The following is a 17,621-nucleotide window of genomic DNA, read 5'->3' as shown; positions in this document are numbered from 1 at the left end:
TGGTTTACCCAAAAGGGAAAGAAAAGACATCGAATTGAGTCGACAGGCATGGATTTCCACACTCTTTCTTCTGCACATGTGATGTGTGAGTTTGGATCAGAAATCATCTGGTCCTCTGTGGCTCAGTTTCCTCATCTGTGTATTTGGAATTTCACCATCTGCCTTTTGTCATCCACAGAGATGCTGCAGGGGCAAATGGCATAATGTATGTCAAAGCTCTTTGCAAGATTAAAAGCCACTGACTGCTCTGTATACTTCCCAGTGTGTGCCAAAGCCCTGCATTCTGCAGCATGAAGGGGGCCAGGGAGGTGACTGAGGAACCCAACCACTCAGGCTCTCTCACTATCCCAGACTAAGTTTTGTCACCAGGAAACAACTGCATTTGCAAATCGTATAATTAAAAAATTAATTAAGATGTTCAACAAGCCTATGTTAATGACATAGCATTTTCTAGATCTACTGCTCTCTGCAGTGGATGTTACAAAATGAATTACATATGATCCCTAGTGATGATTCCATTAGCCCCTCTGTTTTAAAGAAATTGTGACATGAGGACCCATCAAGGAGTCAGGATCTAGTTCTTACCACTTCTTACCAACTGTGTGATTTTACGTAAGTTACACGACCTCTGTAAACCTCCTTTTTCTGATCTCGGAAAGGGGAGTATACAGTACTCCTCCTACAAAGATTTTTGTTTGTTTGTTTGTTTGTTTTCCCCAGAAAGAAGATGAGATAAAGTAGCTTTATAAACCTAGAGCAACATACAAATTACTCTAAGGTGGGGCTGGTTTTTATTATCCAAGGTCACAGAGCTCATTAAAGGGATCCTGGGAAAGTCAGCCACCAAAGACCCTGCTTTTCCTCCATGACCCCTGTGACCTTGAACAACCCGGGGAAGAGGTAATTGAACAGCAACTACTACTTTGGAAGAAACAGAATCAAAATATCGAAGCTATTGACTCACCCTTAAGGCAGTAAACAGTGCTTTGGTCTCTGACCTTTTCCCATCCCGGGGCAGTCAATAACCTGGCCGCTAGATGCAGCGCCTGCCACTGATTCTGATTTGGGAGTACTTTAACCTTGAACCAAGCTCCAAGTAACCAAGGCAACAGGAAGTCAGCTTCTGCATTGGAGGACTGGGAATCCATAAATCAAGTCCCTAATGCAAACACGGTGTGCAGGTAGAGGTTTGAGGGGATAAGTGGTCTATGAGAAATTACCTTTGAAAATGAGTGACTGTTCCTCGATGCACTACAGCACAGTTTCAAAGACTTTTTAAAAATGTATCAATAGAGGTCAACAGGTTATTAGCAGAATGTTTTCCTATAGGTTTAACTTTGAAACAATATTTCCTCTTGGCTCTATCTTTTAATTATGAACAGATGTTGGATCCACATAGTTATTAGCGTTGTTATTTCCTCCTTTAAAAACGTCCTGGCCTCCAAATATGCGAGCCCCAGTACAGTCTGTCCTGAGCTGGGGTTGACGGATGTTTCGAATGCAGGCACCATGTGTGTTCTCCACACAGTCTGCTGTCTGAGATGGAAGTGACCCCTTCCCACATCAAAGCTATGCTCACCTTTACTCAGGTCCCGGGGTTAGTTGAAGTAACACATCTCAATGATCCAGGGGTTCTTTCTGGTGGACCTCCAGCTTCACGCATCTCTCTCCCCCAGAGAGAGGGAAGCCAGGCCCATGCTGAGAAGAAAGGTTCCAAATGTCCCAGCACTCCGCCCTCATCCCACATCTCCGAGAACTTGCTTCTGAACTGTTTCACGCATGTCCGGTCATTTGGGCCCCTGTCCATGGAGCCTCAGTTCCCACCTGGAATAAAGGGAAATGAAGACTTCTGGTGGCCAGCCTGCCCAGTGCTCTCTCCCCTGGCGGGGGGGGGGTGGTGGTGTCACCCATCCCAGGACCCCGAGCCCTTGGCCCTCAGGCAGATTTTGGGGATTCCAAATGCTGTTAGATTAGTCTTTGTTGAAAGCTTATCTAATATACTTGCTTCGTGTATGCTATTTCTGGGATTGTTTCCATCATCCTTTCAAAACCCAAAAATGTCTGAGAAAACGTCAGGGCTCCTTTTTTTCTTTTTTCCTAATTGCTTTTCAAATTCATTGGATGGCAACTAACAAACAGTTCCATAATCTAGAAAATCCTAAATTATCGAGGGTTTTCAAGACAGCTTGAATAGTGACAATTTGAATTATAGAGTTTTTAAGTGTCATTTTATTACTTTTAACATAAACACTTGAGTAGCAAAGTATGCCCAATAGAGGTATGATCGAATGAACTTTAATGAAATGATGTGGACTGAGACTAATTTGGATGGTGAACATTTGCATGAAAATGGGTACAACGAAAATGACTTGAAATCAGTTTGTTCCCAAGTGAGAGTTAAATATCCTCCTGCTCATCCTGTTTGCGGCTTGTTCCCTGAGCCTGTCATAATTTGCGCAAAGAATGACCTGCCCAACCTGTGTCCACAAGTACAAGGATGACATATCAGTGGGTTTTTCCAGAGGAGCTGTTTTCCAACTCTGGGATGGCTTGGACTTCCAGAGGCGCACTATGGCTATGGAAGGCCCACCTGCCTCCATTTAATGGGAGCATGCCCCGGGTGGCACGGCAAATACCCAAGTGGGGGGAACGAACTGGGAGGACTTCCGTCAGACCCGGGGCTGCTGTCCCCAGTTGAGATTGTTAGCAGCCAGATGTTCAAGCATATCATTCTACCCAAAGCCTGTGCTCTGGTAGACTTCTAGATTTTACCCCCAAAGTCTGTTTATTTTCTCAAAGGAAACAAAGTTTAATATGTTTGTGGCTTTGAAACTATTAACAAGAAAGAAGGCTAGGGAGTAAGTGTAAAAAAACTCCCTCTTCCTCACCAAACTTTGCTGTGCTCTCCTTCCTGAGAATAATCACTGTTAACTGTTCGGCTAGATCTCCTTGTGGGTGGTTCTGTATGTGTGTTACATGTGTTATGTGTGCACGCCTAGCCCATCCCTGTCACCCCTGTGTATTTCACAAATGGACATCCTGCCCACGTTTGCTGCCCTTCCTGGCTTCCTGATGGTCATGCCTTGCAATCTTTCTGTCGCAGAATTTGATGTCTGTCTACCTCCACTGTCAAAATGCTATGAAATAGAAAATCCAAAGAAGTGTAAATGGCATTGTTATTCACAACACCAGAGGGGGAGTTTCAGAGGGTGGGATGGAGAGTAGGAGGAAGGTAGTAGTAGATCAATGAAAATGTCAACATGACTTTCTTCCTTAGATGCTTACAGGTGCTTTTTCCAGGTGTGAGGCTAGGGCCTGTGCACCCAGGTGTGATGCTGTGGGCCGACCAGGGCAGTGGACAGGTGTTAGAAGATGACCAGCTGGGCCGGGCTGATCCATGGGTCCTGGATTTAGCATCTGGCTACTTGCAGACTCCCAGCCCTGACATTAGGGCTGTGTGACTTTAGTTAGTTATCTCTTAACATCTCAGAAATGTGTTTCCCTCATCTGTAAAATTAAGAAACTGGTATCTTCTGCGCTACACACTTCATGGGGCTGCCACTGACCCCCCCGAGCTGCTTTCACTGTGGCGGCAACGTAACGTTACTCGGGGAGAGGACTAAATCACCCACGGTGGTTGGGTTGCAAAAACAAGGATCAAGAGCTGTGGGATAAAGCCCCATTGTTGTTGCTGTCAGTGGCAGGTAGCCTAGAAATGAAGAAATTCTGCATGGACGACCATCTGACATGGATTCAGACACGCCCAGCCTCTGGACTTGGGCTTGGATGAGTTGGAGAGCCACGTTCCTGCAGCTGGGGATGCAGATGGGGCCCAGAAATCCTTGGGCAGGTCAGGGAAGAGAACGGAGCCTTTGCCAGCTGCCTTCCATTGCCCTGAGGAAGCCGCAGCTGCAGTACCGACAGTGGTGATAATAAGAGTAATAGGAACAGGAAACGCTTCCTTGTCCGGGAGTCTGTGCCGGCCACTGCTCTAAGCACTTTACATTAATTGCCTCCGGGATCCTCCCAACCACCCCTGTGAGCTTATATGGTTCCACCCCATTTGTACAGCTCAGGAATCTCAGAGCTTGGAGAGGGTAAGCAACTTGCTTATGATCACACAGCTAAAAAATAAGAGAGCCTGGGTTCGAACCTCGGAAGCAAGGTTCCAGGATAGCTCTATAATATGTCATATAGTTCCAGGCCCTTACAGAGGCACTTCACAAGAGGTGCTTTTCAGCATCACAAAGACATGATTTATGATGCTTCTTAGGACCAGAGGCTGAAAAGCCCCCAAATCAACTTTCGCTCGGCCGTGGTGACTGCTATTACGTACCAGCCCCCACAAGGCATCTTCTGCTCCGGCAGACCGGCCTCTCGTCTGGATCATCTTCATTCCCCACCCAGAACTTAGTGTGTGCTCTTCTTGGCACCGAGAATGCCTTTCCCTCTTCCTTGCTGCTTTAGCATAAGCTCTGGAAAGCCTTCCCTCACTTCTCCCCACACTAATCCTGAACTCCTTAGCGCTCCCCAAGCACCTAGGACGTGAATGGATGAAGAACACCCAAGCCCGCCCTTCCGTGCCATCCAATTTTTCCTTCTCCTTTAGTCTCGTGTCCCCAGCCAGATGACATGCGAAGCATTGTTATTCACAACAACAAGAAGGGTGGGGTCCCCTTCTCCCCTTCATGCTGCACACAGCACAACCTCTGTGAAGATGGGCTTCTTGACCCATAGAAGACAAAGGGTAGCTGCTGGCCTCCCCTGCTTCACTGGGCCTGTCCCCCTGCTTCCATGCAGCCAAACCAGAATGTTGTCACCACTGATCTCAGCCACAAAACCAAAACCAGTCATGCTGCTAATATTTTTTTTCTTTAAATGTTCTAAAATTTCATTCTTGTTCTACCAGAAGGAGGGCAGGTGAATTAACAATTTTCTCAGCTCACTTTCAGGTTTTCTGTTGTCTGTTTTCCTGTTCTTTTCAAATAACTGCAAGCTTTGGGATTGTTCTTTTGTAGGGATGCCAAGTCCCCACCTAAAAGTGGACCAAACGGCACCACACAGTAAGAACGAGGGCTCCACATCCACCATGATGACCAGGAAGAAGCCAGCCGCGGTTGACAGCGTGGCAATCCCCCCGAGCCCAGTGCTATCGCTCCTTGCTGCATCTGCAGCCACGTCTGATGCAGGTGAGCACTGGGCAGAGGCTTTGGGTTCACCCCCATGAAGGTGGGCATGGAGAAGGCCCACAGGGAGTGTGCTGTGGAATATAGGTTCTCCGCTTAGCAACCTCCCATAGACACCAAGCGTGTTTCCACACTGAGTTTTCAAGATCAGCTCAGGACCTGGGGGCAAAGGCCCGTGAGTAGGAACTGAATGATAACCATATTAATGGCTTTTTATCAAGCCTTAATAATTATTAATCTCTGCATCAGGGCCTTATCTGTGTTTATCTCACGTGATGCATAAAAGAGGTCTGTGAAGTAAATACCTATGTCCGCAGTTCAGAAGAGGAAGCCAGGAGTCAAGAAACTCACCTCAGGAACCTGTGGACAGTCAGGATGCCAACATAGGTCCAGTACCCTTGCTCTCGGCCACTGGATTTGATTAGCTCCCTTGCTCACTGGGGGTGGGAGACAGTGATCAGAGTTTCTCAGAGGCCTTGATTCATTCTACCCCATGATGTCAGGAATTCCTCAGTAGTCACCAGATCCCTCACTGGCAGTTGATAAAATATAAACTCCTTCAGACATCCCAGATGCTCTGCCTTCTTCTGCTCCCCACATAATCTCCCACCAGTGCCTGCACCAACCCCCACTTTGCCATGTTTATCCCTCCTGCCAAGAAAGCAGACCTTGGGCTTGGCTTAATGCTGTTCTTTGAGGACAGCCTTCCTCAACTCCTGTCTACATCCCACAGACCTTGAAGGCCCAGCCTCCCCTCCCGAATGCACGCAGCACCCAGTATCTACCATGTGTTTGCTACCTACTCAGAGACTACAGAAGAACTGTCTTCTATTCACTTCTATTGTACATACCTCAGAGGTGGAATTCACGGTTTAGGTTCTTGCTCTCTTCGTGGCATGCAGAATGAGGGCACAGCGTAGACTTACTGCGCTGGTAACTGTTCAGCGTATTATAGTATTTAGAAATGCCTATTATGATTAGAAGCCCAGGAAGAGGCTCATTACTGATATTCACTCTAAACTCATCTTCTCAGTGAGCAGGATGCTCTGAGCAAAGAACTCAACTTGTCATCATCCCTACCTCCTTCATGGAAATTACCGGTCATTAGAAAATGTGCCCGACTGAAATAACAGAAGGAAATATTTGGAGAGACATTTCCCAAATTGAGTTCTGCAAAATATTAGTAGGTGCCTTGTGATAACAGATATTTTCATAGTTAAGTGCGTCTAGGGAATGCTGCTTTATACCTGCTTCCTTTCCATAGGGCTTTTCAGAGCCTTTAATTGACCAGGGTCTGCACTGTGGTGCTCCATGGAGGACAGACTCAGAACTTCACAATCTTATCTGACCACAGAACCCATTTTTCTTGCAATAGCTCCTAACATCTCTTGGAAGTGCCATTCTTCTCAGCCATTTGGGAAATCTTGCTTAGGAGAAATGGGATAGTCTCTCCAACAGGATCGTGAATCTACCCACTGTTCACATGCTAGGTGTGAAGTGAAAGTTCTTGGTGGAAATGCCAGGTAAATGATGCCTACAGTGAGAACAGGAAGAGGTCAGAGGGAAAGTCATAGGTGAGTGAGGAAGAAACTACTCTGAGACTTGACAAATGGGAGCACCTTTGCAGGAGAGCGTCCAGGCAGAGGGAGCGATGTGGACACAGTCCTGGATGAGGAGCTGGTGCCAAGCCTGGAACTCTGAGAAGCGATCACTTGGCTGGAGTGAATGATTTGGTTTGGAGTCTGCACTATCCACCCCGATAATTACTTATGCAACCTTCTTGGTTAAGCTCTGGAGACCTCCCTTTATGGATTTAGAAATTAGCCTGTATATTTATGCCTTTGCTTGCCAAGCCCAGATATTTCCCAGAGGCAAAAGACAGGTGGTCCCCCCCCCCATTTTCCTCCCCTCTTGGCTCTTTCCATTCAGAGTGAGAGAATGCATTCTTGGGACCCCATGCTTTCAAGGGCTCGCCTCCTCTATTTGCGCTCGGTCATTTACAAATATGCTAAACAGGTGGGTATTAAACTTTTAAACCTGCCTCTCTGGTAATCAGAGCTGAGCCAAAGCTCTCCTGTTTCAGGATGCAGGAATGGGCTGTTTATTTTTGGCAGTGCTAAAATGAGACCCTCAGGAGAATTGCACAGATTTGGTCCATTTCCGGGTCTCAGGCTGCTAAGCAGAACTTTGGGGAGAAAACAAGCCAGAGATCTCCCCAGGTGCTGGAGACCAGACCTTCCTGAGATTCCGCTCCCCACAGATAAATGGCTTCCCACAAACCTGAGAGAGTTAGGGTCACACAGCCTGGGCTCATGTCCAACACCCTGTTTCACACGCAATGCACACGTGATTGCTTCCAAGATTCAGAGATCTGCCTGAGGTCACGCAATTGGATTGGAAACCAAACTTCTTGATTTATTGCCTGGTTTCCAGTGGATTCTCCCTCTGTCAGAAGCCCAACATTAGCAAAGGCAGATTTCTTTCTCCCTAATTATAGACTCCTACTTCTTTTAGGAAATAGTGAGTGAAACTCATCATTTGATGCATTAACCACAGGCAAGCACACAGTAGAAAGTTAATAAATAGTATCTTGGTTTGATTTCTTTCAGTTGTGTGCTTGTGCATTAGTCATATATATTTCTGCTGAGACAGTTCACTTCATTTTTGTTTTCTTTGGGGTCCCTTTTTCATCTTTCACTATAAGCAAGGTAATTTAGAAGTACTTCTAGCCTGTTTCCAGTAGGTCATCATTTTTACAGAGTGGTTTTGAAGACCCAGACAAGTGCAGAGTGGGGGCAGGGGGGAAGGAAAAGAGAGTAAAACTAAGTGTCTTCAAAAGCAAAAGTAATTTAAGAAATCATGTATTGAGATACAAAATGTACTGAAGGAATTCAATTAATTAGAAATTCTTTTCCTTTTAAAGTAATGAATGCTAACATATCTAGTGTGGCCCTGACACGTAGTAGATGCTCAATAAATAATCACTGGGTGAAGTGGATCGTGGTGAGACCGTAGCTATGTGATTATACAGCGCTAGACACGGCGGTAGACATTGGAGAAAAACATGCTCCATCTTGGACGTTAACAATCAAATGGAAAACATTTGACGGACATGTGGTAGGCTGTTGGTAAATACTTGCCAAATGATTCATCATTCTAGAGCCCTAACAGTATTTTTTCAAATAGGTGATCTTAGGTTTAAAAAAAAAATTGCCCACCTTATTTTATAAACATTATAACATGGGAGAAATGGATGTGGGTCAGAGGTTTAAAAACATGTCTTTTCTAGCTCAAGTGTGTGTGGGGTGGGGGTGGATGGATGGATGGATGGGTGGTTGTGTGTGTGTGTGTGTGTGTGTGTGTTTTGTTTAAGGCAATTTTTTAGCTTCTCGGAGTCTGGGAAGCATGCTGATTATAAAGTTATTGATTTGAAGGAAGAGGCAGAAGACGAGCTGCAGTAGAGGGAGGCCAGGCGGAGAACATGTCAGTTTGTGAGCTACTGGGAGGGAGGGATGGCCGTGGCTGCCACTGGGGCTCAAGCAGGTCAGCCTTCGTGACCAAACTGCTCAATTGCTATCGATCAGCCACAGTCCCCGGCCACAGTGCAGGGTCTGATTCAAGGGAGCACTGCATCATCCTTGTGAGTAATTAGGGCTAATGCAGTAAAGGCTTCAATAAAGTTTGTTCAAAGTGATGCATAATTTGAAATAACTTCTATTGCGCTGTCCCAGTCATGATTTAATAACCATATCAGATAATCCATACCTGAATAAGTCAGGCTAATTTTTCTGCTCTCCTACGTATTGACCTAACTTCTCAGGAAGGTCATGCAATGTGGAGAGAATTTGTGATTTCACTACCGAAACGTCCCCCCACCTTTGTATTTCAGATGAGACTACATTAGTAAATAGATTAAAAATTCTGTAGGAATTCAGTAAAACGCCAAGAAAACAGAATCTCTACAGTCCTGCACCTGAAAGTCTAGTTGGAACACACACACACACACACACACACACACACACACACCCTCAATAGCCTTTCATCTTAAATCCAAGGAGAAAAAAACATGTATCAGGGTTGCTGTCACTGATCAAATCTCAACTGCTCAGGGTGTGGCCCAGTAGAGAGAACAGCGGGAGGCTGGTGGGCACAGCTCATAGTTTCTGTTTCGTTCGAAGGCTAAGCCATTATTCTCTAAACCTGTATGATTGGCCTTGTTTAAAACTACCAGAGCCTATGAGTAAGTGGAAATACTGGGTAGAAGGAGGGGTAAAATAGGTGAGCGGGATGAAGGAGGGCACCTGCTGTGATGAGCACCGGGTGTTGTATGCAAGTGTTGAATCGCTAAATTGTACACCTGAAACTCTTCTTACACTGTATGTTAACTAACTGGAATTTAAATAAAAACTTAAAAAATAATAGTGATAATAAAATAAAGTACAAAATAAAGGACAAAAAAACAAATAAATTTCACAAGTATATTAAATGCTTAGACATTTTGCTTCTGAAGGCAGAGACTGGTCTTAGGCAAACCATTTAATAATTAACCAAACTATCAGCACCATTGGAACGGACATCTACCTGTAATCAAGATGCAAAACCTTAAACTTGAAAAATTACCTTCACAAATAAAAGAATACATTCTTAATTTTAATGGATTTAGAAGGAAATCCAGTATCCTAGTAGCTGGAGCAAAATAATCATGAAAATTGCTTCTGGCCCCCATATTCTAGCATGCCTGATTTTTCAACTAACCAACTTCCATCCATGGAGAGGGGCCTGGAATAATGAAATCATATTCAGATGCAAAAAGCAATGAATTCTTTTTCAATGAGAATTGTAAAATTATTTTATTTTCTTTGTGGCTATGTGAAATCATCATCTGATGCTCCTAACCAAAATAGCATATCAATTCAGCCAAAAGTCTTGTCTTTTAAACTGAAATAGAGCAAATAAATGTACAAGTTAGTAGGATTTGGAACATCCAAGGGCTATAAATACACAAATTGAAGAAGTCTTCAAATTATAAAATAAATTCCTGCAAGGCCAGATTAATCACTTAAAATATACAGTAGAAAACTTCCAGAAAAGTCCTAGGGAAAATAAAGCTTTATTTTATTTCATTTTTAAAGATTTTATTTATTTATGTGAGAGAGAGAGAGAGAGCACGAGCGGGGTGAGGGGCAGGAGGAGAAGCAGGCTCTCTGCTGAGCAGGAAGCCCGATGCAGGGCTTGATCCCAGGACTCCAGGATCATGACCTGAGCTGAAGGCAGACGCTTAACCGACTGAGCCACCCAGGCGCCCCTAAAGCTTTATTTTAAAAATGAATTATTCAGCTTGCCTGAAAAGTGCTGCCTATGGACCCAAGTGGAAGCAACACAGAATGACTGTTTGCCTAGAGAGCTCTCCTGAATGTGGGGCTTATGGAAAAGCCCCCCTCCCCTTGGCTCTGGGCCATGAAGAGACTCAGTAGGGTTGGAAGCTTCTGTGCTTCCCTGAAGATCCCATCACAGCAAAGGCATTCTGTAAAACCTCCAAAAATTCTTTTTCTTTTTGCCCCAAAAGGAGGAAATAAGCTCTTTTCTGATTTCATTAGTGGACAGCTGAGCTGTCCCCAGGGCCACAGCTATAAACATCCCAGAGAAGCACCAAACACTCCAGAATCTAGCCCCTGCCTTCTGCTCCAGCCACATCTCCTTGGAAATGTTAACCAGCACCAGACTCCTTTGGAATTCCACTGTCAGAGTGTAATTTAAAAAAAAAAAAACTAAAAACTCATGTCAAAAATTCATTCAACTCTTTAACAAGGATAAAGCTGATCCAAAGAAGAATTAGAGGGGCAGGACGTTATAGGAATGTAAGCATTGGAGAAAGAACATCAAGCGAGATTGCTCAGTTAATGTCCTAATGGGCAATAAAATCATAACCTCTGGGCTTATCTTTTCTACCAGTCAGAAATCATTTGCATATTTTCAGAGCAAAAATCTTCAAGTTAACATATTACCTGGCAGAGTCTGGGCCCGTAATCAGTAGTGGGTAGCAAATCCAACAAAGGTACATTTCCCTAGATAATGAATCCTGGGGCAGCCCTGTAAAATGATGACTCTGGGAATCCGAAAAGACACGCAACCTTCTATTGGCCTCATTTCTAAGTTTTGGCCCATTCTTCTTCACCCCACACACGGGCCATGCACTGCTCTACTTGAACGCAGGTGTTCTTGCTTCAGATAGTCCACACTGAGAGCTGGCTGATCTCAGTCCTCAGTGCTCACATCTATAAAATGGGGGAAAGCATATTACCTAGGGTAGAGAATCATGGCGAGGACTAAATGAGATAGTCCTTGTGAAGATCTTAGCAGAGTGCCTGGCGCATAGCAAGAGGTTAGCAAATGAGCACTGTTGTAGCCACTGCTGCGTTTGCTATTATTGTTGCCATCATCAGATTTCCATGCTGGAATGTTCCTCATCCACCCTTCAAGCCACATAGATGGCTAATTCATGATCATCCTTCAAGACTCGGCAGGGTGCCTTCAACTCTAAGAAGCCTTCCCTCATAGCCACTTGGAGAACCACCCCATGGCCAAGCTGGATGCCTCATGCTCTGTCCTCCAGGGCTCCCTGTTAGAAGTCCATTGGTGACTGATCCCTACATTTAATACGTGTCTGTGCTCATGCTTGTGTCCCGCAATGGACCGTCCCCTCCCCTATTGTCGGATCTTATTCAACTTTAAAACCCCCAGTACCTGGCGCCCAGGTGGGCAAACAATAGATAATCATTGAATATTATTAGACAAAATGAACTAAACAACAACTGTTTGCTGCGTAAAACCGTCTGGTGCATGAAAACACATACTTTAGCGTTATATTCATTTGAGTCGAGAGGCAGTGATTTGCCTTTATTTTCCGTATCAGTACCAGAAACAGCAAACCACCCTAAGAATGTTCAGCAGAAGCAGCTACTGAAAGGGACCTCTGGGGCCTCCAGAGTCTTGTGTTCAGTGATGCCGACCAGTTCCTGGCTAATCCACTGGGATATTCTCGGGGGGAGATTATTTTCAAGGTGAAGTGTCAGCCTATATGGCACAGCCTGTTCAGTACGAGAGTATGTGCTTCTTCAGAGAAGAGGAGCCTGTACCCCGCATGTCCCCTCACTCAGCTCTTTTATGGTGTTTGGAGGGATGAGCCACTCAATGAAAGCTAGGCTGTAATTTAATTACTTTATATATAAGTGTCTTGCATTGTGACCAGAGTACTGGTTTCCCAAGAGCAGCAATCATATTTCCTGTTTCGGTTTTGTCCCCTTTGATGAGTATCGGGTCTCTCATAAATTCCCAGAACCTTGTGTTCTAAGGGATGAAAATAAGAGAAGCAAAAGCCAGGCTATTAAGCAACCTGTAATCATATTTGGGTGTCAAGAACCTTGCACGGTGCTGGGTGCGTAGCAAATACTCAATAAACATGTCTGGACTTAACTTTTTTTTTCCTCCAGAGGTGAGATTTTAGGAAAAACAGAAGGTATAATAACAGGTTTGAAAAGTGCTGTGTCTGTGAGGAATTTAACTCAATTTATCTTCTCTGTGTGCTTCGTACAGATTATGCTCCCAACCACCTCTTGCCACAGTCAGACCCTCTTAAAAATAGAGTAATGATAATAATACATTTTCTCTTCTTCCCGGTGATGGTGTCATTCCCACCTCCACCGAAGCCCAGTGGGAGGTTTGGCTATGAGACGTCACACGCAGGGGGAGTCAGGTGCGATTACTGTAATGAGGACTCCACGCTCGGCGAAATGCGGCAAAGAAAACCTCCCCTATGTGAAGTGATTTCTATTAAGATACTCATTTTATATCAAATACTCAAGCTCCTCTTTATAAATCGGAGAGAATGAAAAGAAACTTCTTCAAGGGGGAGATTTTATGTGGCCAGGAACGAAAGGGCACAAATATTTTATGATCAGTTTTGAGATGAAAGTGCTGTGCCTGCCTCATTCTCTGGCTCTTTCCGTTTCCACAGGTCTAATTAGATTGTTGGTTTAATGGTGGTGAGATAATTTAGTGGCCACTGAAAGCAACTGTGTTCATGAGAAGGGGGAGACCGTGCTTTGGGTTTCCTGTAATTAATGGAGAGTTTTTGAAAAACTTCTTCGTTCCAATGAAGTTGGCATAGTGTGCCCAGCTGTTGAGAAAGGAGGCAAGGTCTTTCCTGCTCATTGCTGTGGAAATGGCCTCAGGCAACGTGGAAGAACTGTGTAATGACTGTCATTAAGAATGATCTTTAGTGGCCCAGGCAGGCTGTAGTCAGTCTACAACAAAGAGACAGAGAGAGAGGGATAGGGAGAAAGGAGGCAGTGAGGGAAAGCAGAGTAAGGATTATGAGACAGATGTGACAGAGAGACAAACAGACATTCTACCTCTGGGAGCCACTGAAATAATCCCACTGCATCCTCCCAGGGCATCTCCTTCTCTTGTTGCTTAAACTGGAGTCGACCCGACAAGATTGGGTTAGACCAGCCTCGAAGGGCCCTCTGCCAACCTCTTCATGGCAGACGGTGATGAGGAAATTGAGCCCAGACAGCTGAACTGGAGTACAAATCTTACCTGCAGGGAATTAGGAAATCTGGACTCTTTCTGGCCACACCACAGATATATAGTGGAAAATGGATTAGGAATTCAAGGGCCAGGGTTATGGCATAGCCTTGCAGGACTTAATCATTCCTATAGGTAAGTCACTGAGTCTTCCTGAGACTTCTGAGTCTCAGTTTCCCCATCACTGAAAAAGAAAAAGTAATTTCTGCCTTTTAGGCAGCGGTGAGAAAGAAATAGCAGATGAAAACACCAAGCACATATTCAAAACAATATATCACTGTGTCATGGCCCCTCTCATGTCAAGAATGAAGTCATGCTGTGTCATGATTTAATCATGTTAAGTCATAATTTAGTCATGTTATGACTCAGATCATAACATCCATTAACTATCTTTGGAAGTTTTATCCTCACTCCCTGCTCCAAATACTCCTATCTCAGAGCACAGTCAAAGCCCCCCCACCCCTACCAGTGCGGGTATTAAATGCTATATCAAGTTCATCTTACTGGAACTTCTATAAGGCTTTGTTACAATTGTCAAATAATTTTTACGTACCTGCCACTCTGATACCTACAAGTATAAGTTCAGCCCCTGCCCTGGGGTACTTTCACGCTATTTGGAAAGGCCTGACTCCAAAACATGAGATGACCAAATAATAGTAACAAGTGAATAAATTGAAGAACAATCTCAGATGCTAACAGAGATATAATTGAGCAATTGACAAGTTATTAATTTCCAACCAAATGGTACTAGGGAGCTCGAGGGACATGGTAAAATGATCCGGGAAGAGAAGAACTGAAAGAGCTTTCTGGGGATGGATTGAATTAAATAAGCAGACAAGCAGATGGGGCAGATTTACAGCATCTCTGAGGTAGGAGTATATGTGGAGATGATGAGCAGTGAGGATGCAAGAGAGGTTTGGTGTCAGATTATGGAGTCCCTGAAATTCTAGAATGAGGCACAGTGACCCTTGTGAGAGGCAATGATGGCAAAACAGCAACCATGAGTCAATAGCTATCTGCAGTTGTACTTTGACAGGGGGGTATACATTCTTAAAAAAATTAATTTGTCAACATCAGAAGACTTACCTAATAATCAAGAGTTTTGGCTTTTTGAAACTCAGACTACCTGATGACTCTGGGCTCGGATTCCTACCTGGCAACAGTTGACTGATACAGAGTAACATCCACCCCATTAAATGGGCCATATTCTCTTTTGTTTCTCATTCTTCTCCTTCCCCCCCATCTTCCTTCAGGGTCCTGACCAACTTCACTCATTATCCTGGCAGCCTGGCCCCCTAGGAGGAGCCATCAAAGGCATTTGGACTGGACAGAGTAACAGGATCCAAACAATGTGCAGGGACACCCCATCTAGCAGAAGTAGCACGAGTGGTCGGTAGTAACATCTTATGTTATTTTACTATGGAATTCGGAGGTCGGAAGAGGCCTTTGAGATTGTGAAATTGAGAGGAAATTTGGCACTCTCATGCCGTCAATAGTAGAAAAGTAACAGGGAAACCCAAGCTTTCTTACTCTCTCTAGCTCCCCGTTGTCTTTGCTTCCTTAAGGAAATGTGGTACGGAACTGGCTTTGAAATAGGGCAGCCCTCGCTTGAATCCCGAGTCCATCACTTCTAAGATGTGTGCCTTGGGGAAAGCCATTCAACCTTGGAGGTTCCCATTCTCATCTCTGTACAACAGAGGTAGTCATGCCCTCGTGCAGTTGTGATCACAATCAGCTGAGGAAACGTGAAAGACTGCAGCCCGCTGTGGGTACTCCAAAAATGATCGTTTCTTCCCCTTTCCTTCAGTCTCATAGGGCTGCAGGGACGCTACCTGGTGTAGTCTCGCCCTCAGAGTCCATGGTGTGATACAAAGTGGATGTTACCAAAGTAAATGTCGAGTAAATGAATGATCAAAAACCCAGCACACCCCGCCCCTAGCAAAGAATGAAAGCCCTTGTTCTCACCTCCCCACCCCCACCCAGGACTCCTAAAATGTGACATCTGTTGTTTAAATGTCCTTTGTAATTCACTCTGTTAGTTTGTTTTACGAGGTCTGCTTTTGGAAAGGAACACAAGGAGGGAACTCGGCTGCCTCCGCCTCTCAGAATGTCCACCTGTTGAATCCTCTTCCCCAGCAATTTTTGCGTGTGTCTTTGATCCATCGTTAAACTAAGGGAGACCAGATAGCCTTCATGCAATAATGAGGAAACACACATTTCTGCTACCAATGAGCAGTTTCAAAAGACAGAGAGAAGGTACTAATGAGGGAATTTCAGCTGTTCATTGATCCCAGCGATGTCTGAACACCCTGTGTGGCCTGGACCCACGGCTTGCCCCATAAAGATGACAGAGCTCAGAACAAAAGAGAGTAAGCCTCATATTACCTTTCAGTTCAGCAGGGGATGCAGGCCAGCCTCATGCAGAGTTCCTGGGTGGCTGGGTATAGTTTCAATGCTCAAAAACACTCTTCCAAGGAATTTTCCTGCCCTCCAATACCTGGAGGTATTTTGAGAGGACTTTCCTTTATTTTGAAATCCAGGTTTGTTAGTGCCTAAATAGTCACAGTCCTGGTCTTTGTCTCATGCGTGATGCCAGAGTTAAGTGATTTGGGCTTTACATATGGAAAGTTCATTTTGTTGTGTAATTAATGGGAAGCAGACTTTGGGAAGCTGATGATCCAGGCCCTTATTTATATGAGAGCATATGTCTATGTTTTGTTTATGACTCACTCTCTTACTCCACGCATTGTAACTTGGGTTTGTTTACACTGACTTTTCCTAGAATCCAAGCCACATGGTATATGAGCCAATAATTTATGGTCTCTAAAAGGGAAAGATGATGAATGAGCTTTTTTCCTCTTAAATTGTCAAATCTTAAACTGAGGAAGAAGTATTTGCTGCCTTGAGTCTGTCCAAGCTTGTATTTGGGGGGGAAAAAAAAGGTAATGGGAAAACTTAAAAAAAAAAAAAAAAAACTACTGGTATAGCGCTCGGAACTTGAATATACGTATAGATATTTGCCAAGAAAACATATGACCACTCCCCCACAATATACCATGTAATTCTGATCCAAATGTTCAGCAGTGAAAAGACCATTCACCCTCTCTGTTCCTGTCTATGTCTCTCTCTGTCCCTCTTTGTCTCTCACTCCCATTTTTTTTGATGTTAGATAAGTATTATATAATATGTACATGCCTCCCTTTTCCAGAGTCCCCATAATTTTAACCATTCTGTGGGCTTAAATGTTCAAGCTGCTTTTCTTAAAGGCACTTAGTAAATTCCAAACTTATTTTTGGCATTGAATCTCCACTTCACCTATGGAGTGGTTTGGATATCAGTCTATATTTCACAGTACTTCCGTGGTTTGGGTCATAGCTTGGATACTCCAAACAGTTAATGGTGCTCTGAGGAGAGTAGGGAACAGCTGAAATATGTGAAGATCTAATTTAATTTACAGTGATTTGGATCCCCTTCAATAAATCCTTTCATATTTCACACACAGCCTTTACAAAATAGACAGTAAGTGTTGGTTTAGGTCAAGTCATGTAGATTGATTTCAATTCAAGTAAGTCAGCTGAGCTGTGTGCTGGTCACATGGGGGAGGGAGGCACGGAACTGAGTGTCTAGCACAGAGCCTGGCACGGAGTGGGCTCAGTCAATGCTTCTTCCAAGAATGAATAAGAATGGATAAGGCACGGTCCTTGTTCCTTAAGAAAACACAGTTTGAAAGGAGAGAGAAATGCAGATTAATCCCACAATCTTAACACAGGACAGACTATATGAAATGCTGCCAGAGAGATACAAGCAATGTAGAGGGGACCAAAAAGATTAATATTGAAATGAGAGTCC

At 44.3% G+C, this 17,621-nt stretch overlaps 1 protein-coding gene across 3 annotated transcripts in view; it reads left to right on the top strand.

The window, feature by feature from the left end:
• Nucleotides 1-17,621, top strand: part of SETBP1 (SET binding protein 1) — a 365,686-nt gene that overhangs the window by 332,573 nt on the left and 15,492 nt on the right. For 2 of the 3 annotated variants that reach the window (XM_045886796.3, XM_045886798.3), the window contains exon 5: nucleotides 5,019-5,189. The exons of the other annotated variant lie outside the window; for it this stretch is intronic. In XM_045886796.3, the coding sequence (XP_045742752.1) occupies nucleotides 5,019-5,189 (171 nt within the window). The remainder of the gene's footprint in view (nucleotides 1-5,018; nucleotides 5,190-17,621) is intronic. 3 annotated transcript variants of the gene reach the window in all.

Source organism: Mirounga angustirostris, unplaced genomic scaffold (genome assembly GCF_029215605.1).
Source record: "Mirounga angustirostris isolate CCGP_5_RB_7025 unplaced genomic scaffold, mMirAng1.0.hap1 SCAF_14, whole genome shotgun sequence".
In the NCBI taxonomy this organism is placed as follows: domain Eukaryota; kingdom Metazoa; phylum Chordata; class Mammalia; order Carnivora; family Phocidae; genus Mirounga; species Mirounga angustirostris.
This window is presented reverse-complemented; position numbering and strand designations above follow the sequence as displayed.